Source organism: Polyodon spathula, chromosome 17 (assembly GCF_017654505.1).
Source record: "Polyodon spathula isolate WHYD16114869_AA chromosome 17, ASM1765450v1, whole genome shotgun sequence".
Classification (NCBI taxonomy): Eukaryota; Metazoa; Chordata; class Actinopteri; order Acipenseriformes; family Polyodontidae; genus Polyodon; species Polyodon spathula.
In genome coordinates, this window is record NC_054550.1 from 37,216,646 (window position 1) to 37,239,948 (window position 23,303).

At 52.2% G+C, this 23,303-nt stretch overlaps 1 protein-coding gene across 1 annotated transcript in view; it reads left to right on the plus strand.

Moving 5' to 3' along the window:
* Positions 1-240: 240 nt before the first annotated feature.
* Positions 241-23,303, plus strand: part of LOC121329707 (leukocyte tyrosine kinase receptor-like) — a gene marked incomplete at its 5' end in the record, with an annotated part of 32,966 nt that continues 9,903 nt past the window's right edge. The window contains 17 exons of the mRNA XM_041275403.1: positions 241-403; positions 572-791; positions 2,668-2,807; positions 3,312-3,446; positions 10,710-10,868; positions 11,001-11,101; positions 11,236-11,399; positions 12,201-12,306; positions 14,412-14,469; positions 17,682-17,874; positions 18,083-18,233; positions 18,710-18,841; positions 19,021-19,177; positions 19,267-19,449; positions 19,666-19,764; positions 20,509-20,661; positions 22,374-22,484. Coding sequence (XP_041131337.1) covers positions 241-403; positions 572-791; positions 2,668-2,807; positions 3,312-3,446; positions 10,710-10,868; positions 11,001-11,101; positions 11,236-11,399; positions 12,201-12,306; positions 14,412-14,469; positions 17,682-17,874; positions 18,083-18,233; positions 18,710-18,841; positions 19,021-19,177; positions 19,267-19,449; positions 19,666-19,764; positions 20,509-20,661; positions 22,374-22,484 — 2,425 coding nt within the window. The remainder of the gene's footprint in view (positions 404-571; positions 792-2,667; positions 2,808-3,311; positions 3,447-10,709; positions 10,869-11,000; positions 11,102-11,235; positions 11,400-12,200; positions 12,307-14,411; positions 14,470-17,681; positions 17,875-18,082; positions 18,234-18,709; positions 18,842-19,020; positions 19,178-19,266; positions 19,450-19,665; positions 19,765-20,508; positions 20,662-22,373; positions 22,485-23,303) is intronic.

Consider the following 23,303-nt stretch of genomic DNA (forward strand, 5'->3'; position numbering starts at 1 on the left):
TGGTGTGGTGTGTATCTGTATGTGTTGGTGTGTGTATCTGTATGTGTTGGTCTGTATGTGTTGGTGTGTATCTGTATGTGTTGGTGTTGTGTGTGTGTGTTGGTCTGTATGTGTTGGTGTGTATCTGTATGTGTTGGTGTGTATCTGTATCTGCTGGTGCAGACCTAATGAAAGTCTTTCTCAATGTCTTCAATGTGGTGATTTGATGACTTGGTGATGTATGAATGATTATAACCCCCCCCTGCTCCCTCAGCACTCTCCTGTGATTTCGAGGCTCCCTGCTCCTGGACCCTGTCCAATCACAGCGCAGGAGGGGACTGGCTTGTCACGTCGCCACAGCAACCCTGGCCCAGCTCACAGAACAGGCAGCCGGGCACGGACCACTCCACTGGCGGCTCTGACGGTAAGGGGGGGGGTTATCAAATGCAACTTAAAGTTCATGGGTAAAACTGAAAGAACTCATTTTTTACACCTTTTTTTTTAGAATTTCTTCAACCAATATTGAAACTATTTCCTTAGAAAAAAAAAATAATAAAAAGTAGTGAAAATATTCTGCCTCGATCTCTTCCAGGTCACTTCCTGCTCCTGGCAGTAGGGGGCGCTGCTGTGGGCTGTGAGTTTGCGCTGACGAGCCCAGTGTTGCTGCGCAGTGCCGCGGGGTGCTGGCTGCAGCTCGCCCGCTACCAGCCAGAACCGAGCCAGGGGAACCTGTCGGTCCAAATCAGAGACGCCAACACCAACCGGGTCAGTAGGTCCCTGCAGCTCAGGGACTGGGACCAGGACAGCCTCAGGCAAGTGCAACCCAACCCCAGGCTCCGTCCACAGGCCTGTGGTGCAGAGTTTCACTAAACTGCACTGAGATTACAGCTGCAATTCAGTGACACGCAGTGCAGTACAGTGCAGTGCAGTACAGTACCGTGCAGTACCGTGCAGTGCAGTGCAGTGCAGTGCAGTACCGTGCAGTACAGTGCAGTGCAGTACAGTGCAGTACAGTACAGTGCAGTACAGTGCAGTACCGTGCAGTACCGTGCAGTACAGTGCAGTACCGTGCAGTACCGTGCAGTGCAGTACAGTGCCGTGCAGTGCCGTGCAGTGCCGTGCAGTACCGTGCAGTACAGTGCAGTACAGTGCAGTACCGTGCAGTACCGTGCAGTACAGTACCGTGCAGTACAGTGCAGTACCATGCAGTACCGTGCAGTACAGTGCAGTACCGTGCAGTACAGTGCAGTACCGTGCAGTATAGGAAACACCTTTTCCATTCTGACTATAAAGTGTAAAAACATCATTGCACAAAAACCCCCCCTTAAACGAAGCTCTAAGCGTTAACTGGCAAACAACTAACTGGTAACGAATAACAAAACCCGTTTGTTAACATTTTAGCGAGCTGGTTATTTACGGTTAATAAACAGGAGAAGTGTCCGTTCAGGTAGTCCTGCTGAGCTCCACACCTGTGTTTAAAATGAACCAAGATCTGACTTCACCAAAAGTCTGTATAGGCAGGTATAGATGTATTATTTATTTGATCATTCACAGAAATGTCCCAGTGTAGCCAATTCAATTAGGTAATGGCAGGCAGGTCGGTGAGGGGGGAATGGATCGCCGTGCTGCTTTGTCTGATCACGTGATGTTGTTACGATTGATTTTTTGTCAGAGTGGGTACTCCTGAAGCAGATAATATAATTTCAGCTCCAACAACATGAACAAACGAGAACAGAAACATTGCAGGGAATTCATTACAGCTTAATATTGTGCTGCAGTGCTGTGAGACCAGGACTGTAAAGGACGAAAAATACAATGAGAGGGAGGCAGTGTGGTCTAGTGGTTAGAGCTGAGAGACTGGGAGGGTGGCAGTGTGGTCTAGTGGTTAGAGCTGAGGGACTGGGAGTACACCAGATAACCAATTCTCGACTCCTGAACCTCCCTGCCTAACCTGGAGGGAGGGAGGCAATGTGGTCTAGTGGTTAGAGCTGAGGGACTGGGAGGTAGGGAGGGAGGGAGGGAGGAGGCAGTATAGTCTAATGGTTAGAGCACACACATTGAAAACATTATTTACACGTAGGGAATACTGCCTGCTCTACAGGGGAAAGATACCTATCTTGGTAATATCTTTACTCAGCAATTACTCCTTTTTGAAGTTGCTTTTTGTGCAGTTGCATGAAGTTGCTTGAACTTGCTGGCATGTTGCCCCTGGCCGTTCCTCTTCATTAGTAATTAGACATGAGTGCCGAGGGAGTGTAAGTCTAGCACAGCTCAAAGGAGTCTCCCTGTCAGTGTGATTTATCCATGTCTGCTGAGCGCTGAGCCGCCAGAGCTGTTTCTACACTGATAACACGCAGCTCAAAATAACACCAAGGCTTGCAGTTTTGTTAGATGATAGTTCTGCAGATAAGCAATTGGACACCTAGTGTTTACAACTGAATATATAAACTCAAAACAAAATACATTTGTTGAAACAGTCGATCAGTTTTTTTAATTGTCCTAAATGATTTTTTGAAGAAGAAACAACGCTAATGTCATATAAAAGAGCACTTTTAATCACAGAGCATGAATAGCAGGTAATGAGAGTGTAATAACTGTGTAAGTACCAGGGCCTCTTGTGTGTCCAGAGTCTCTATGCACAGCGTACGCTGGTGATGAGCGTGGCTCTCTCTTCTGTGATTGGTGCAGAGGCCAGTGGGAGGTGCTGGCGGCTCCTATTGGTCAGAGGGAGGCTGCATTTCAGATCATCCTTCTCTACTCCTCGTGTGGCAGCGAAGCCCCAGGGACACTGGGCCTGGACTCACTGGGACTGAGAGACTGCGAGACAGGTGAGGAGGAGGGGAGAGGAGGGGAGGAGAGAGGAGAGAGAGAGAAAGAGAGAAGAGAGAAGCCACCCCCCCTCCACCTCTCCTCTCCTCCCCTCCTACCCTCCCCCTCATACTCCACTCCCCTCTCTCTCTCACCTCCTCTTCTTCCCTCTCCCCTCCTATCGGGCCCTCCCGCTCCCCTCTCCTCACCTCCCCTCCTCCTCCCCTCTCCTACTTCGCCTCCTTCTAAGCCTCCCTACATCACGTCTCCCTCTCCCCATCCCTCTCCTCTCCTCCTCCCCTCATCTCCCCTCTCCCCCCCTCTCCCTCCTCGCCCCTCCTCTGGGAGAGGAGGGGAGGAGAGAGGAGGTGATAGGAGGGGAGAGGAGAGGGGAAATGGGAGAGGTGAGGGAAGGGTAGAGGAGAGGAGAGGGAAGGGGAGACCGGAGGGGGGAGGATAGGGGAGAGGGGAGGGGAGTTGTGATCAGGCTCCAGGGACACTGTTTTCACGTGATTCTCTCTCAGGTGGCCCTCCCCCCCAGCATGGCTGTGTCGAGGGGGTTTCCTTCCCTTGCGCAATGGGCAGCTGCATTGACAGGAGCAGAGTGTGCAACTTCCACAGAGACTGCCCCCTAGAGGATGACGAGGGCGCTGTCTGCGGTGAGTCACAGTTAAAATACCGGCCAGCCAGTTCACAAAATCATCTTTTAATAGAATCACTGCAGTAAGCTCGCCTGTTATTAAAATCACATCGTCAGTAAAAACTGCTTCCAAATGAATCAGCTGTGGGGCCGAAATGAAGTGAAATGAACCTTCCCTCCCCATTAAGCAATTTCCAGTTTTTGAGTTCTTGTTCGTTACTGTGCCGTCCTGACCCTGTGAATGTCCCTCCTCCTCTCCTTTGTGTTCCACTCTCGCTCTGTGAATGTCCCTCCTCCTCTCCTTCGTGTTCCACTCTCGCTCTGTGAATGTCCCTCTTCTTCCTCTGCTTCCTCCTCCTCCTCCTCTCCTTTGTGTTCCACTCTCGCTCTGTGAATGTCCCTCCTCCTCCTCTCCTTCGTGTTCCACACTCGCTCTGTGAATGTCCCTCCTCCTCCTCCTCTCCTTCGTGTTCCACACTCTCTCTGTGAATGTCCCTCCTCCTCTCCTTCGTGTTCCACTCTCGCTCTGTGAATGTCCCTCCTCCTCCTCCTCTCCTTCGTGTTCCACACTCGCTCTGTGAATGTCCCTCCTCCTCCTCTCCTTCGTGTTCCACTCTCGCTCTGTGAATGTCCCTCCTCCTCCTCCTCCTCTCCTTCGTGTTCCACACTCGCTCTGTGAATGTCCCTCCTCCTCCTCTTCCCTTCGTGTTCCACTCTCGCTCTGTGAATGTCCCTCCTCCTCCTCCTCCTCTCCTTCGTGTTCCACACTCGCTCTGTGAATGTCCCTCCTCCTCCTCTCCTTCGTGTTCCACTCTCGCTCTGTGAATGTCCCTCCTCCTCCTCTCCTTCGTGTTCCACACTCGCTCTGTGAATGTCCCTCCTCCTCCTCCTCCTCTCCTTCGTGTTCCACTCTCTCTCTGTGAATGTCCCTCTTCCTCTCATTCGTGTTCCACTCTCTCTCTGTGAATGTCCCGCCTCCTCTCCTTCGTGTTCCACTCTCGCTCTGTGAATGTCCCTCCTCCTCCTCCTCCCTTCGTGTTCCATTCTTTCTCTGTGAATGTCCCTCCTCCTCTCCTTTGTGTTCCACTCTCTGTGAATGTCCCTCCTCCTCTCCTCCTTCGTGTTCCACTCTCGCTCTGTGAATGTCCCTCCTCCTCCTCCTCCCTTCGTGTTCCATTCTTGCTCTGTGAATGTCCCTCCTCCTCCTCCTCCCTTCGTGTTCCATTCTTGCTCTGTGAATGTCCCTCCTCCTCTCCTTCGTGTTCCACTCTCTCTCTGTGAATGTCCCTCCTCCTCCTCCTCTCCTTCATTTTCCACTCTCGCTCTGTGAATGAATGAATACAAAATAAAAAATGACTGCAAATGTCTTTCCATGCAGTTGCTATCTATCCCTCGCTATATAACCCTAACCCTAACCCTAACCCTAACCCTAACCCTAACCCTAACCCTAACCCCTAACCCTAACCCTAACCCTAACCCTAACCCTAACCCTAACCCTATATATCCCTAACCCTAACCCTAACCCTAACCCTAACCCTAACCCTAACCCTGAACCCGTAAACCCTAACCCTAACCCTAACCCTAACCCTAACCCTAACCCTAACCCTAACCGTAACCCTAACCCTAACCCTAACCCTAACCCTAACCCTAACCCTATCCCTAACCCTACTACCCCCTAACCCTAACCCTAACCCTAACCCTAACCCTAACCCTAACCCTATAACCCTAACCCTAACCCTAACCCTAACCCTAACCCTAACCCTAAGATATGGGAGCGATATATTGGGATATTACCCTAACCCTAACCCTAACCCTAACCCTATCTCACCCTCACTATATAACCCTAACCCTAACCCTAACCCTAACCCTAACCCTAACCCTAAACCCTAAACCCTAACCCTAACCCTAACCCTAACCCTAGGAGTTATGTTAAAAGGATTGGTGTGCGAGACCCTACCCTAACCCTATAACCCTAACCCTGAACCCTAACCCTAAACCCTAACCCCTAACCAGGGGGATGGGACCTATATTGGCGTAGGATTAACCCGGGATTGGCGATGGGATTTGGCCGGGCTTGGGATTTGCGATGGGAATAGATAAGAGGATACCCTACCCTAACCCTAACCCTAACCCTAACCCTAACCCTAAACCCTAACCCTAACCCTAACCCTAACCCTAACCCTATCTATCCCTCGCTATATAACCCTAACCCTAACCCTAACCCTAACTCTAACCCTAACCCTAAACCCTAACCCTTGGGGATAACCCTATCTATCCCCCTAACCCTAACCCTAACCCTATCTATCCCTCGCTATATAACCCTAACCCTAACCCTAATTGGAGCGATACCTCGCTATTATTGGGGATGGGATTGGGATTGGGATAACCCTATAGGGAACGATCTATCCATTGGGCTATAGATGCCTACCCTAACCCTATCTATCCCTCGCTATATAACCCTAACCCTAACCCTAACCCTATCTATCCCTCGCTATATAACCCTAACCCTAACCCTAACCCTAACCCTAACACCTATCATAGCGATATATTGGGATGGGATTGGGATGGATAGATAGGGAGCGATATAGTGGGATTGGATGGGGATCTGGGATCGGGATTGGGTGTTATATACTAGATAGGGAAACTATATATTGGGATTAAATGGGATTGGGACCCCCCTAGATTGGGAAGCGATATGGGCTCAACATCGTGGGGTTCGTGATCCCCAGTGGATAGATCGGGACGCGATTTCCCTAACCCTAACCCTAACCCTAACCCTATCTATCCCTCGCTATATAACCCTAACCCTAACCCTATCTATCCCTCGCTATTTGGCTGTTTGCCACAATTATGTTTTTTTAATTTCTCTGGATAACTGCTTATCCATGAAACCCGGGATATACACACAGTATGTACCGTTAGCTTCTCACGTGAGATCCAGCAGAAATGGTTTGGCGCTCCCCAGAACTAGGGGTCATCATCCAAGCTCCACCTTGTCTGTGTGGCTGGATATTACAATTTAACAAATCTCTCTTTCATTAGCCACCATATTCCTGCCCTGAGGATTCAAAAGCAAAAACCAAAAAACTTTATCACTTTATTAATGTGGTTGAACATGTTAGCTTGACGGTATTTAACTGAAGGGAAGATAATATTATTGTAAGTATTATGCTTAAATAAATGTATTGTTTTTAAACTCCTCTAATCCACGCTCCTGAATGGATGGCTTAATAGAGATCCCTGCTATCATTGGTTGTTTCAAGTGTTCCATTAAAAGAAAATGATTGATGTTATGAGCTGGAGTGGTTCCACCTATCACTCTCCATGTTGTAATACAAGACTTGACGCAGCCAATGATAGCGCTAGCAGGGAGGGACTGTAGTTAAATTGGAACCCTGAGACTGAATAGAAGACCTTGAGTCTCTGGGGAGAATCGAGAGGTTAGGCAGGTGCAGGTCACAGCAGATGATATGCTTGACCTTGCAAGTGTGAGCGGCTTCGCTGCCTTTATGAAAAATGACTTGTATTAACTGAGTTACTGAGTGTTTCTATCCTCCTGTAGAGTCTCTGTCCCTCTGCTCGCACTGCTCTCTCGTGTCAGGGGTGTGTGCTGGTGACAGGCTTGTATTAACTGAGTGTTTCTATCCTCCTGTAGAGTCTCTGTCCCTCGGCTCACACTGCTCTCTCGTGTCAGGGGTGCATGCTGGTGACAGGCTTGTATTAACTGTGTGTTTCTATCCTCCTGTAGAGTCTCTGCCCCTCTGCTCGCACTGCTCTCTCGTGTCAGGGGTGTGTGCTGGTGACAGGCTTGTATTAACTGAGTGTTTCTATCCTCCTGTAGAGTCTCTGCCCCTCGGCTCACACTGCTCTCTCGTGTCAGGGGTGCATGCTGGTGACAGGCTTGTATTAACTGAGTGTTTCTATCCTCCTGTAGAGTCTCTGCCCCTCTGCTCACACTGCTCTCTCGTGTCAGGGGTGTGTGCTGGTGACAGGCTTGTATTAACTGAGTGTTTCTATCCTCCTGTAGAGTCTCTGCCCCTCTGCTCGCACTGCTCTCTCGTGTCAGGGGTGTGTGCTGGTGACAGGCTTGTATTAACTGAGTGTTTCTATCCTCCTGTAGAGTCTCTGCCCCTCTGCTCGCACTGCTCTCTCGTGTCAGGGGTGTGTGCTGGTGACAGGCTTGTATTAACTGAGTGTTTCTATCCTCCTGTAGAGTCTCTGCCCCTCTGCTCGCACTGCTCTCTCGTGTCAGGGGTGTGTGCTGGTGACAGGCTTGTATTAACTGAGTGTTTCTATCCTCCTGTAGAGTCTCTGTCCCTCTGCTCGCACTGCTCTCTCGTGTCAGGGGTGTGTGCTGGTGACAGGCTTGTATTAACTGAGTGTTTCTATCCTCCTGTAGAGTCTCTGTCCCTCTGCTCGCACTGCTCTCTCGTGTCAGGGGTGTGTGCTGGTGACAGGCTTGTATTAACTGTGTGTTTCTATCCTCCTGTAGAGTCTCTGTCCCTCTGCTCGCACTGCTCTCTCGTGTCAGGGGTGTGTGCTGGTGACAGGCTTGTATTAACTGTGTGTTTCTATCCTCCTGTAGAGTCTCTGTCCCTCGGCTCACACTGCTCTCTCGTGTCAGGGGTGTGTGCTGGTGACAGGCTTGTATTAACTGTGTGTTTCTATCCTCCTGTAGAGTCTCTGCCCCTCTGCTCACACTGCTCTCTCGTGTCAGGGGTGTGTGCTGGTGACAGGCTTGTATTAACTGAGTGTTTCTATCCTCCTGTAGAGTCTCTGCCCCTCTGCTCGCACTGCTCTCTCGTGTCAGGGGTGTGTGCTGGTGACAGGCTTGTATTAACTGAGTGTTTCTATCCTCCTGTAGAGTCTCTGTCCCTCGGCTCGCACTGCTCTCTCGTGTCAGGGGTGTGTGCTGGTGACAGGCTTGTATTAACTGTGTGTTTCTATCCTCCTGTAGAGTCTCTGCCCCTCTGCTCACACTGCTCTCTCGTGTCAGGGGTGTATGCTGGTGACAGGCTTGTATTAACTGAGTGTTTCTATCCTCCTGTAGAGTCTCTGTCCCTCTGCTCGCACTGCTCTCTCGTGTCAGGGGTGTGTGCTGGTGACAGGCTTGTATTAACTGAGTGTTTCTATCCTCCTGTAGAGTCTCTGCCCCTCTGCTCGCACTGCTCTCTCGTGTCAGGGGTGTATGCTGGTGACAGGCTTGTATTAACTGTGTGTTTCTATCCTCCTGTAGAGTCTCTGCCCCTCTGCTCACACTGCTCTCTCGTGTCAGGGGTGTGTGCTGGTGACAGGCTTGTATTAACTGTGTGTTTCTATCCTCCTGTAGAGTCTCTGCCCCTCTGCTCGCACTGCTCTCTCGTGTCAGGGGTGTGTGCTGGTGACAGGCTTGTATTAACTGAGTGTTTCTATCCTCCTGTAGAGTCTCTGCCCCTCTGCTCACACTGCTCTCTCGTGTCAGGGGTGCATGCTGGTGACAGGCTTGTATTAACTGAGTGTTTCTATCCTCCTGTAGAGTCTCTGTCCCTCTGCTCGCACTGCTCTCTCGTGTCAGGGGTGCATGCTGGTGACAGGCTTGTATTAACTGAGTGTTTCTATCCTCCTGTAGAGTCTCTGCCCCTCTGCTCGCACTGCTCTCTCGTGTCAGGGGTGCATGCTGGTGACAGGCTTGTATTAACTGAGTGTTTCTATCCTCCTGTAGAGTCTCTGTCCCTCTGCTCGCACTGCTCTCTCGTGTCAGGGGTGCGTGCTGGTGACAGGCTTGTATTAACTGAGTGTTTCTATCCTCCTGTAGAGTCTCTGCCCCTCTGCTCGCACTGCTCTCTCGTGTCAGGGGTGTGTGCTGGTGACAGGCTTGTATTAACTGAGTGTTTCTATCCTCCTGTAGAGTCTCTGCCCCTCTGCTCACACTGCTCTCTCGTGTCAGGGGTGTGTGCTGGTGACAGGCTTGTATTAACTGAGTGTTTCTATCCTCCTGTAGAGTCTCTGCCCCTCTGCTCGCACTGCTCTCTCGTGTCAGGGGTGTGTGCTGGTGACAGGCTTGTATTAACTGAATGTTTCTATCCTCCTGTAGAGTCTCTGTCCCTCTGCTCGCACTGCTCTCTCGTGTCAGGGGTGTGTGCTGGTGACAGGCTTGTATTAACTGAGTGTTTCTATCCTCCTGTAGAGTCTCTGTCCCTCTGCTCACACTGCTCTCTCGTGTCAGGGGTGTGTGCTGGTGACAGGCTTGTATTAACTGAGTGTTTCTATCCTCCTGTAGAGTCTCTGTCCCTCGGCTCACACTGCTCTCTCGTGTCAGGGGTGCATGCTGGTGACAGGCTTGTATTAACTGTGTGTTTCTATCCTCCTGTAGAGTCTCTGTCCCTCTGCTCACACTGCTCTCTCGTGTCAGGGGTGTGTGCTGGTGACAGGCTTGTATTAACTGAATGTTTCTATCCTCCTGTAGAGTCTCTGTCCCTCTGCTCACACTGCTCTCTCGTGTCAGGGGTGTGTGCTGGTGACAGGCTTGTATTAACTGAGTGTTTCTATCCTCCTGTAGAGTCTCTGTCCCTCTGCTCACACTGCTCTCTCGTGTCAGGGGTGTGTGCTGGTGACAGGCTTGTATTAACTGAGTGTTTCTATCCTCCTGTAGAGTCTCTGTCCCTCGGCTCACACTGCTCTCTCGTGTCAGGGGTGTATGCTGGTGACGGGCTTGTATTAACTGAGTGTTTCTATCCTCCTGTAGAGTCTCTGCCCCTCTGCTCACACTGCTCTCTCGTGTCAGGGGTGTGTGCTGGTGACAGGCTTGTATTAACTGAGTGTTTCTATCCTCCTGTAGAGTCTCTGCCCCTCTGCTCACACTGCTCTCTCGTGTCAGGGGTGTGTGCTGGTGACAGGCTTGTATTAACTGAGTGTTTCTATCCTCCTGTAGAGTCTCTGTCCCTCTGCTCACACTGCTCTCTCGTGTCAGGGGTGTGTGCTGGTGACAGGCTTGTATTAACTGAGTGTTTCTATCCTCCTGTAGAGTCTCTGCCCCTCTGCTCGCACTGCTCTCTCGTGTCAGGGGTGTGTGCTGGTGACAGGCTTGTATTAACTGAGTGTTTCTATCCTCCTGTAGAGTCTCTGCCCCTCGGCTCACACTGCTCTCTCGTGTCAGGGGTGTGTGCTGGTGACAGGCTTGTATTAACTGAGTGTTTCTATCCTCCTGTAGAGTCTCTGCCCCTCTGCTCGCACTGCTCTCTCGTGTCAGGGGTGTGTGCTGGTGACAGGCTTGTATTAACTGAGTGTTTCTATCCTCCTGTAGAGTCTCTGCCCCTCGGCTCACACTGCTCTTTCGAGTCTGGTCTGTGTGGCTGGTCACTTTCCAGTGACCCGTCCCCCTCGCCCTCCTGGTCACTGGTCAGCTCTCATGACCTCGCCACCAGTCCAGACATCCTGGGATCCACTCTGCAGACCACAGGAGGTAAAGGGCAGCTTGTTAGCATTTCATGAACACGTTAAACTACAGAGCACTGTACAGCCCTCAATTCATACCTGTTTAATACCCTGCTGTGTGAGTTCTGCATCACTCTCATACTCCCCTCCCTCTCTCCAGGTCACTTCCTGTTCCTGCAGGTGCGCAGTGATGTCACAGCAGGCAGTGCAGTTGCCCAGAGCCACACCCTCCCGCCCACCTCCAGCAATGAGGAGTGCCAGGTGAGACAGACAGACAGACAAAGACATAGACTGAGATAGACACTGAGAGAATGAAAGAGTGACAAGTAAGTCAAGAGAGACAGACCGACAGACAGACAGAGATATATACCCTCTCTTTCTCTCTCTATCTCCAGGTGCAGTTCTCGTGCTATGTCTTCGGTGTGTATAACGGGACAGTGTCTCTGTCAGTCCAGGAGGACAGCACTCTGGGGGTGTCTCCACTGGTGTGGGAGCGGGCTGGCAGCTGGAAGGACAGCTGGCTGAAGCTGACCCTGCAGCTCCCTGACATCCTGCACAGGTAAGAGCACACCTGAGCACAGATACTGTGTGCATCTCCCTACTGAACACTATCAGTGAGAGGGGTGTTTTATTCAGACAGAGGTTCCTCTCACACTGTATCAGTGAGAGGGGTGTTTTATTAGACAGGAGGCTCCTCTCACACTGTATCAGTGAGAGGGGTGTTTTATTCAGACAGGAGGTTCCTCTCGCACTGTATCAGTGAGAAGGGTGTTTTATTCAGACAGGAGGCTCCTCTCACACTGTATCAGTGAGAGGGGTGTTTTATTCAGACAGGAGGTTCCTCTCGCACTGTATCAGTGAGAGGGGTGTTTTATTCAGACAGGAGGTTCCTCTCACACTGTATCAGTGAGAGGGGTGTTTTATTAGACAGGAGGCTCCTCTCACACTGTATCAGTGAGAGGGGTGTTTTATTAGACAGGAGGTTCCTCTCACACTGTATCAGTGAGAGGGGTGTTTTATTAGACAGGAGGCTCCTCTCACACTGTATCAGTGAGAGGGGTGTTTTATTCAGACAGGAGGTTCCTCTCACACTGTATCAGTGAGAGGGGTGTTTTATTAGACAGGAGGTTCCTCTCACACTGTATCAGTGAGACGGGTGTTTTATTAGACAGGAGGCTCCTCTCACACTGTATCAGTGAGAGGGGTGTTTTATTAGACAGGAGGTTCCTCTCGCACTGTATCAGTGAGAGGGGTGTTTTATTCAGACAGGAGGTTCCTCTCACACTGTGTTAGTGAGAGGGGTGTTTTATTAAGACAGGTTTCAGTTCCTCTCAGTTATCATCTGCCTGTCTTCCTCCAGGTTCCACTTGACTCTGAGGGCGGTGTGGGGCCCGGGTTCAAGAGCTGACCTGTCTGTGGACGGCATCACGCTGGGGGCTTCCTGCTTCGGACACGAAAACCTCCACGTTAAGGACGGAGCTCGTGTCCTGGTTGTCCCCTAGGAGTTGGGGTTTAAGAGCTGAGGCTTTTTGTGGACGGTGGATGGGCTTGGGTCTTTAGAATGTGGGTGGGGGAATTGTAGGTTGGGGGATTTTTGGTTGGACTTGGGATGCAGTTACTTCGACACAGGTACCCCCAAATCATCCTCACCCCTAACCCTAAATCTTACCCCTAACCCTGACCCTAACCCAGGGCAGTTACACCCACGACCCTAACTCCAACCAGGGCCAAACTGCAGCACGCTGGTATCGTGGACAGGGCAGGGCAGTTACACTGCAGCACGCTGGTATCGTGGACAGGGCAGGGCAGTTACACTGCAGCACGCTGGTATCGTGGACAGGGCAGGGCAGTTACACTGCAGCACGCTGGTATCGTGGACAGGGCAGGGCAGTTATACTGCAGCACGCTGGTATCGTGGACAGGGCAGGGCAGTTACACTGCAGCACGCTGGTATCGAGGACAGGGCAGGGCAGTTACACTGCAGCACGCTGGTATCGTGGACAGGGCAGGGCAGTTACACTGCAGCACGCTGGTATCGAGGACAGGGCAGGGCAGTTATACTGCAGCACGCTGGTATCGTGGACAGGGCAGGGCAGTTATACTGCAGCACGCTGGTATCGTGGACAGGGCAGGGCAGTTATACTGCAGCACGCTGGTATCGTGGACAGGGCAGGGCAGTTATACTGCAGCACGCTGGTATCGTGGACAGGGCAGGGCAGTTATACTGCAGCACGCTGGTATCGTGGGGCAGTTATACTGCAGGGGTATCGAGGACAGGGCAGTTATACTGCAGCACGCTGGTATCGTGGACAGGGCAGGGCAGTTATACTGCAGCACGCTGGTATCGTGGACAGGGCAGGGCAGTTACACTGCAGCACGCTGGTATCGTGGACAGGGCAGGGCAGTTATACTGCAGCACGCTGGTATCGTGGACAGGGCAGGGCAGTTATACTGCAGCACGCTGGTATCGTGGACAGGGCAGGGCAGTTATACTGCAGCTTGCTGGTATCGTGGACAGGGCAGGGCAGTTATACTGCAGCTTGCTGGTATCGTGGACAGGGCAGGGCAGTTATACTGCAGCACGCTGGTATCGTGGACAGGGCAGGGCAGTTATACTGCAGCACGCTGGTATCGTGGCTTGCAGGGCAGGGCAGTTATACTGCAGCACGCTGGTATCGTGGACAGGGCAGGGCAGTTATACTGGCACGCTGGTATCAGGGCAGGGCAGGGCAGTTATACTGCAGCACGCTGGTATCGTGGACAGGGCAGGGCAGTTATACTGCAGCACGCTGGTATCGTGGACAGGGCAGGGCAGTTATACTGCCAGCTGCACTCAATCCTCAGTCACAGCTGAACCCTTCTGCATGAGAAATTCACTTCTTATTTAGATTGTGCCGACCCTCTTGAGTGAATGCAGTCCGTTGTGAAGTGTAATTCAGTGCCATTTGGAAGTAGCCTTGATCTCCCCGCTGCGCTGCAGTTCAGATCAAGGGCTTCCCTGGAAGCAGATGTGAGAGCAGGCTGGGTGAAGAGTGGCGGGCCCGAGCGTGCTCTAGAGCAGGACAGCAGGGCGGTGAAGCAGCTCCCCATTGTTCCAGATATTAATATCGCTGTGCTCAAGAGCCCATTCAGATCTGCATACGAGATGACCTCAATAACCTCTCCCTCATTTTCTCTTTTACCGGCAATCTCCATTTTCTCTTCTTCTCTTTCTCTCTGTTCCCCTCCGGTCCACCTCTCCCTTTCTCCCTCTCTCCCCCTCTCTCTGTCCCAATGACCTACCTTCCTTCCTCTCTCAACCCCTCTCTCTGTCCCAATGACCTACCTTCCTTCCTCTCTCAACCCCTCTGTCTCTCTCAATGACCTACCTTCCTTCCTCTCTCAACCCCTCTGTCTCTCTCAATGATCTACCTTCCTTCCTCTCTCAACCCTTCTCTCTGTCCCAATGACCTACCTACTTCCTCTCTCTCCCCCTCTCTCTGTCCCAATGACCTACCTTCCTTCCCCTCTCTCCTCTGTCCCCCTCCCCTTCTCAGATGAGAGCCCCTTGTTCCCAAGACACAAGTTGCAGCTGGACAGTGTGAGTGACTTCAGGGTCTTTAACCCCCTGCCAGAGCCTTCCTCCTCCGGTGAGCTGCACACAGACACACTGCACACAGACACACAGACACACTGCACACAGACACACTGCACACACAAACACACTGCACACAGACACACAGACAGACTACACACAGACACACTGCACACTGCACACAACCACACAGACACACTGCACACAAACACACTGCACACAGTCACACAGACACACTGACACACTGCACACAGACACACTGACACACTGCACACTGACACACTGCACACTGACACACAGTCACACAGACACACTGCACACAAACACACTGCACACAAACACACAGACAGACTACACACAGACACACTGCACACTGCACACAGTCACACAGACACACTGCACACAAACACACTGCACACAGCACACAGTCACACAGACACACAGACACACTGCACACAGACACACAGACACACTGCACACAGACACTCTGACACACTGCACACAGACACTCTGACACACTGCACACAGACAGACTGGCACTCTGCACAGACACTCTGCACACAGACAGACTGACACTCTGCACAGACACACTGCACACAGACAGACTGACACTCTGCACAGACACACTGCACACAGACACACTGCACACAGACAGACTGACACTCTGCACACAGACACTCTGCACACAGACAGACTGACACACTGCACATACACTCTGCACACAGACACTGCACACAGACAGACTGACACTCTGCACAGACACACTGCACACAGACACTCTGCACACAGACAGACTGACACTCTGCACACAGACAGACTGACACTCTGCACACAGACAGACTGACACACTGCACACAGACACTCTGCACACAGACACTGCACACAGACAGACTGACACTCTGCACACAGACAGACTGACACACTGCACAGACACTCTGCACACAGACAGACTGACACTCTGCACAGACACTCTGCACACAGACACTCTGCACACAGACAGACTGACACACTGCACAGACACTCTGCACACAGACACTGCACACAGACAGACTGACACACTGCACACAGACAGACTGACACACTGCACAGACACTCTGCACACAGACAGACTGACACTCTGCACAGACACACTGACACAGACACTCTGCACACACAGACTGCACACAGACGCACAGACACACTGCACACAGACACTGCACACAGACAGACTGACATACTGCACAGACACACTGCACACAGACAGACTGACACACTGCACAGACACTCTGCACACAGACACTGCACACAGACAGACTGACACACTGCACACAGACACTCTGCACACAGACAGACTGACACTCTGCACATACACTCTGCACACAGACACTGCACACAGACAGACAGACACTCTGCACACAGACACTCTGCACACAGACAGACTGACACACTGCACAGACACACTGCACACAGGCAGACTGACACACTGCACAGACACACTGCACACAGACACACTGCACACAGACACTGACTGACACACTGCACACAGACACTCTGCACACGGATACACTGACAAACTACTCTTCATTGTTTGGTTTGGTTGTTGCATTTAAAAATGTTTATATAAATGTAATGTTTACAATTTTATATAAATATTCAATCTATCCTCCTTTCTCTGTGTGTGTCTGCATCTATCTCTGTGTGTGTCTGTGTCTGCCTGTCTCTGTCTCTGTGCATCTGCGTTTCTCTGTCTCTGTGCGTGTCTGCGTCTGTCTCTCTCTGTGTGTGTCTGTGTCTGCCTGTCTCTGTCTCTGTGTGTCTGCATTTCTCTGTCTCTGTGTGTGTCTGCGTCTGTCTCTCTCTGTGTGTGTCTGCCGGTCTCTGTCTCTGTGCGTCTGCGTTTCTCTGTCTCTGTGTGTGTCTGCGTCTGTCTCTCTCTGTGTGTGTCTGTGTCTGCCTGTCTCTGTCTCTGTGCGTCTGCGTTTCTCTGTCTCTGTGTGTGTCTGCGTCTGTCTCTCTCTGTGTGTGTCTGCCGGTCTCTGTCTCTGTGCGTCTGCGTTTCTCTGTCTCTGTGTGTGTCTGCGTCTGTCTCTCTCTGTGTGTGTCTGTGTCTGCCTGTCTCTGTCTCTGTGCGTCTGCGTTTCTCTGTCTCTGTGTGTGTCTGCGTCTGTCTCTCTCTGTGTGTGTCTGTGTCTGCCGGTCTCTGTCTCTGTGCGTCTGCGTTTCTCTGTCTCTGTGTGTGTCTGCGTCTGTCTCTCTCTGTGTGTGTCTGTGTCTGCTGGGTCTCTCTGTCTCTGTGCGTCTGCGTTTCTCTGTCTCTGTGTGTGTCTGCGTCTGTCTCTCTCTGTGTGTGTCTGTGTCTGCCGGTCTCTGTCTCTGTGCGTCTGCGTTTCTCTGTCTCTGTGTGTGTCTGCGTCTGTCTCTCTCTGTGTGTGTCTGTGTCTGCCTGTGCGTCTCTGTCTCTGTGTGTGTCTGCGTCTGTCTCTCTCTGTGTGTGTCTGTGTCTGCCTCTCTCTGTGTGTGTCTGTGTCTGCCGGTCTCTGTCTCTGTGTGTGTCTGCGTCTGTCTCTCTCTGTGTGTGTCTGCCTGTCTCTGTCTCTGTGCGTCTGCGTTTCTCTGTCTCTGTGTGTGTCTGCGTCTGTCTCTCTCTGTGTGTGTCTGTGTCTGCCTGTCTCTGTCTCTGTGTGTCTGCGTTTCTCTGTCTCTGTGTGTGTCTGCGTCTGTCTCTCTCTGTGTGTGTCTGCCGGTCTCTGTCTCTGTGCGTCTGCGTTTCTCTGTCTCTGTGTGTGTCTGCGTCTGTCTCTCTCTGTGTGTGTCTGTCTCTGTCTCTGTGCGTCTGCGTTTCTCTGTCTCTGTGCGTGTCTGCGTCTGTCTCTCTCTGTGTGTGTCTGTGTCTGCCGGTCTCTGTCTCTGTGTGTCATGCGTTTCTCTGTCTCTGTGTGTGTCTGCGTCTGTCTCTCTCTATGTGTGTCTGTGTCTGCCGGTCTCTGTCTCTGTGCGTCTGTTTCTCTGTCTCTGTGTGTGTCTGCGTCTGTCTCTCTCTGTGTGTGTCTGTGTCTGCCGGTCTCTGTCTCTGTGTGTCTGCGTCTCTCTATTTCTGTGCATGTCGGCATCTATCTCTGTCTGTGTGTGTGTCTGCGTCTGTCTCTGTCTCTCTGTGTGTCACTGTCTCTCTGTGTGTGTCTCTGTCTCTCTCTGTCTCTCTGTGTGTCTGCGTCTGTCCCTCTCTCTCTGTGTGTGTCTCTGTCTCTCTCTGTGTCTCTGTCTGTGTGTCCCTGTGTGTCCCTGCAGAGGTGTCTACGTGGTGGTTCACCTCGTGTGGGGCCAGTGGCCCCCGGGGCCCCACGCAGGCACAGTGTGACAGCGCATACCGGAACACCAACGTGAACGTGAGCGTGAGTGTTAGCGTGAGCGTGGACGAGGGCAGGGAGCTGCCTCTGCGGGGGGTGCAGATGTGGAGAGTGCCTGCCTCCAACCGCTACATGTGAGTACCATCGTGCCACCCAGCACAGCTCCACTGCATATTGCTGTCATCAAGAACCCTTCTGCCAGCTTGAGAGAACATTTCTCTGCACTCTGTTCAGTGGAGAATGAAATGGGTCTCTGATTAAATCTCGCTCTCTCCCTCTTGTATTCACTCTGATTGAATATCTCTCTCCTTTCTCTCTTTCCCTTGCTCTCCTCTCTCTCAGGATCTCTGCGTACGGCGCTGCGGGAGGGAAGGGAGCGAAGAATCACAACAAGCGCTCCCATGGAGTCTTCATCTCCGCCGTCTTCCCTCTGGAGAAGGACGATGTCCTCTACATACTGGTGGGACAGCAGGGGGAGGACGCCTGCCCAGGGGTGAGAGGAAGAGAGAGGGGAGGGTGAGAGGGAGGAGAGAGAGGAGGTGGATGAGGGTGAAGGTGTGTCTGTGTGTGAGGGGAGGAGGAGTGAGAGGGAAAGTGTGTGTGAGGAGGAGTGAGAGGGAAGATGTGTCTGTGTGTGAGGGGAGGAGGAGTGAGAGGGAGGGTGTGCCTGTGTGGGAGGAGGAGTGAGAGGGAAGGTGTGCCTGTGTGTGAGGGGAGGAGGAGTGAGAGGGAAGGTGTGTCTGTGTGGGAGTAGGAGTGAGAGGGAAGGTGTGTGTGTGTGTGATGGGAGGAGTGAGAGGGAAAGTGTGTCTGTATGAGAAGAGGAGGGAGAGGGAAGGTGTGTGTGTGTGTGAGGGGAGGAGGGAGAGGGCAAGTGTTTATTTAAATTTTTTTCACTTTGAAATCTAAGGAGCCTCCACTGGTGTGATTTGCTCTCACCAACTCCCCCCCCCCCCCCCTCTGTCTTAGAGAAACCCCCTGACTCAACAGATCTGCCTGGGGGAGTCTTCAGTGATTGAAGACGAGTTCAGTGGGCGTGGCAGCATGCTGGAGTGGGCAGGAGGGGGCGGTGGAGGGGGCGGAGCCACATACATCTTCAGGGTAAGCCACACCCACCGGGCAGGCTCAGTCTGAGCAGTGGACAAAACTGACAATATCTCAGCTAAGCCTCTTATCAGTCAGAGTCTGTGTGTTTCATCAGTCACTATCACTGAGTCTTTGTGTTTCATCAGTCACTATCACTGAGCCTGTGTGCTCTGTTGTTTGTGTTCCCCCTGCAGAAGGAGAGCGGCTCTCTGGTTCCCCTGCTGATCGCTGCGGGCGGCGGGGGGAAGGCGTACCTCGAGGACCCCGAGAGACATCTGGATGACATCCCGCTGGAGCAGTACGAGAACAGCACGGCCGTGCCCGGAGTCAACGGGCTGACCGGGGTGGCAGGTGAGGGGCTGTTTCTGTGATCAAAGGCGCGTTGCTACAGTGAGCCTGTCCACACCTCTCTAACCCTGGCCCTGTTCTGTGCTCTGCAGGTGGAGGGGGCGGCTGGAGTGACGTCACCAGATACGTCTCGGGGGGGAAGTCTCTCCTGCAGGGGGCGGAGGGGGGGTCGTCCTGCCCCCAGGCCCTCTCCAAACTTGCCTGGGCCACCTTTGGGGGCTTTGGGGGGGGAGGAGGGTCCTGTACCGCGGGAGGTGGAGGCGGAGGCTACAGAGGTAAATCACTGTCCTCTCTAACACAAAACTATCAGATCATTGTGATAAATGAGAAGATTTAACAGGTACAGAAATAAGGCATTCATGCCATCATACTATTCCTATAGGTAACAATTAACACTGAAGGTCTGGCTATGGGTTGTGGCTCACATTTATACATGGATGAATGTTAAAGTATACTTCAGAATATGTTGGATCCTGTTTCCCGAATTGCAGGCGGGGACGCGGCGGAGACTGATGACATCACAGCGGACGGGCAGGACGGGATCTCCTTCGTGAATCCCATCGGAGAGATCTTTCTGCAGCCGCTGGCAGGTGAGGAGACTGGGGGAGCAGGTACGGGCAGTGCTGGGGACCCTGAGCTGGCAGGTGAGGAGACTGGGGGAGCAGGTACGGGCAGTGCTGGGGACCCTGAGCTGGCAGGTGAGGAGACTGGGGGAGCAGGTACGGGCAGTGCTGGGGACCCTGAGCTGGCAGGTGAGGAGACTGGGGGAGCAGGTACGGGCAGTGCTGGGGACCCTGAGCTGGCAGGTGAGGAGACTGGGGGAGCAGGTACGGGCAGTGCTGGGGACCCTGAGCTGGCAGGTGAGGAGACTGGGGGAGCAGGTACGGGCAGTGCTGGGGACCCTGAGCTGGCAGGTGAGGAGACTGGGGGAGCAGGTACGGGCAGTGCTGGGGACCCTGAGCTGGCAGGTGAGGAGACTGGGGGAGCAGGTACGGGCAGTGCTGGGGACCCTGAGCTGATTCCCATTCACCCAATACTGAATGTTCACCTCAGCCTGGCTGTCAGCATGGATGCATATTTAGGGATTCTAACCCCTAACCCTAACCCAACCTCAGCCCTAACCCTAACCAGACCCCTAACCCTAACCTGACCCTAACCCTAACCAGACCCCTAACCCCAACCTGTATCCTAGCTCTAGTTCTAACCCAAGTCAGAGCCCCAGTCCTAACCCTAACCCTAACCCAACTTAATTCTCCAAGCATGAGTGATCCAAAGCAAAATGATTTTCCTTTAATGAAAAACACAAGTCAGCCTTCACCCTGTTCCTCCCCCAGCAATGGAGAGCCACGGCGAGGCTGAGATCAAGGTACAGCTGAACTGCAGCCACTGTGAGTCCGAGACCTGCAAACGAGATGAGGAGACCAAGCTCATCACCTGTCTGTGTAACAGTGGAGAGGAGCTGGCCAGCAACAATGTCACCTGCACAGGTGAGCAGGACGAACTATACCTGTACAGAGCAGAGCAGAGCAGAGCGAGCTATACCTGTACAGAGCAGAGCAGAGCGAGCTATACCTGTACAGAGCAGAGCAGAGCGAGCTATACCTGTACAGAGCAGAGCGAGCTGTACCTGTACAGAGCAGAGCAGAGGAGAGCTATACCTGTACAGAGCAGAGCAGAGAAGAGCTATACCTGTACAGAGCAGAGCAGAGCGAGCTATACCTGTATAGAGCAGAGCAGAGGAGAGCTATACCTGTACAGAGCAGAGCAGAGGAGAGCTATACCTGTACAGAGCAGAGCAGAGCGAGCTATACCTGTACAGAGCAGAACAGAGGAGAGCTATACCTGTACAGAGCAGAGCAGAGCGAGCTATACCTGTACAGAGCAGAGCAGAGCGAGCTATACCTGTACAGAGCAGAGCAGAGCGAGCTATACCTGTACAGAGCAGAGCAGAGGAGAGCTATACCTGTACAGAGCAGAGCGAGCTATACCTGTACAGAGCAGAGCAGAGGAGAGCTATACCTGTACAGAGCAGAGCAGAGAAGAGCTATACCTGTACAGAGCAGAGCAGAGGAGAGCTATACCTGTACAGAGCAGAGCAGAGAAGAGCTATACCTGTACAGAGCAGAGCAGAGGAGAGCTATACCTGTACAGAGCAGAGCAGAGGAGAGCTATACCTGTACAGAGCAGAGCAGAGCGAGCTATACCTGTACAGAGCAGAACAGAGGAGAGCTATACCTGTACAGAGCAGAGCAGAGCGAGCTATACCTGTACAGAGCAGAGCAGAGCGAGCTATACCTGTACAGAGCAGAGCAGAGCGAGCTATACCTGTACAGAGCAGAGCAGAGGAGAGCTATACCTGTACAGAGCAGAGCGAGCTATACCTGTACAGAGCAGAGCAGAGCAGAGCTATACCTGTACAGAGCAGAGCAGAGGAGAGCTATACCTGTACAGAGCAGAGCAGAGGAGAGCTATACCTGTACAGAGCAGAGCAGAGCGAGCTATACCTGTACAGAGCAGAGCAGAGCAGAGCTGTACCTGTACAGAGCAGAGCAGAGCGAGCTGTACCTGTACAGAGCAGAGCAGAGCGAGCTGTACCTGTACAGAGCAGAGCAGAGGAGAGCTATACCTGTACAGAGCAGAGCAGAGGAGAGCTATACCTGTACAGAGCAGAGCAGAGGAGAGCTATACCTGTACAGAGCAGAGCAGAGCGAGCTATACCTGTACAGAGCAGAGCAGAGGAGAGCTATACCTGTACAGAGCAGAGCAGAGGAGAGCTATACCTGTACAGAGCAGAGCAGAGGAGAGCTATACCTGTACAGAGCAGAGCAGAGGAGAGCTATACCTGTACAGAGCAGAGCAGAGGAGAGCTATACCTGTACAGAGCAGAGCAGAGGAGAGCTATACCTGTACAGAGCAGAGGAGAGGAGAGCTATACTTGTACAGAGCAGAGCAGAGGAGAGCTATACCTGTACAGAGCAGAGCAGAGCGAGCTATACCTGTACAGAGCAGAGCAGAGGAGAGCTATACCTGTACAGAGCAGAGCAGAGCGAGCTATACCTGTACAGAGCAGGCTTGGTTTCTTTTAGTTCTGCTTGGTTTCTTTCAATTTTTACTTGGTTTCTTGGCGTGTTTCATTCGTTTTGTTTGGCATGTTTATGGAAGGTGTTGTTGAGTGCTAACCCTCCTCTCCTCTCCCCAGCTCCGCGAGGCCCTGCTCCAGAGAGACACCTCTCCTTGCCTCTGATCCTGGCGGTGGTGGTATCGACAGTCGTGACTGGCGCCCTGCTGGCCTGCGTCAGCCTCACTCTGAGTAAGAGACTTTCCCAGCTGTGTGTGCGCTCAGCTCCGCTGGGGACCTCCTTCCACCGGCTCTGAGACGATGAAGAGCCTGCTGTCACCTGCAGGGAAAGTGCCGTACACTCGGACAGTTAGACTGCAGTCCACTGCTCTCGATGGGCTGCGAAGCACGACCTGCCCCACACGGAAAGCTAGGGGTCCATTTCAAAACAGACAGAAGGGGGTACAGCGTCATTCACAGAATATTGCTTTTTATGGATAAAAGCTCATTATATATTAGCCCCACCCTGCGTTAGTAAGCTTGAGTGGACCGGCCCAGATTTTTAGGAGTCATGCATGCTTCTAAAAGCTGAATTTCAAAAATGTGATGGGTGTACAGCAATCATTTAACCCCCTCCCCAGCCCTACCCTAACCCTAACTAATCTAAAATTGAACCCGTAACACTAGCCAGCTGAAACTGTGCTTTTGTAGAGATATTTTCCATGCACTAATTCTATTTTCCACTGTTTTCCATGCACTAAGTTGCCATAGTTGCAGAGGGGTTTACAATTATAGTTACACACCTCTAGTGATCTAAAACCATCTCAGAAATTCAGCTTTTAGGAGTATCTCAGAGTAAGCCTGGAAACCCTAATGTAAGCAGAAACACCAGCAGAGCCTCATACAAAACACACAGAATAGGATATTAAACAGGAAAAACAATGGAGACTGTATGCATTGGGGTTATATAATAATAATTATAATAATAACAGCAAGCATACCAGTGAAGGCTCTGCCGCATGGGGTGCAGGGTGAGTCCTGCACCCAGGAGATTGCTGCTTCAAATCCTGT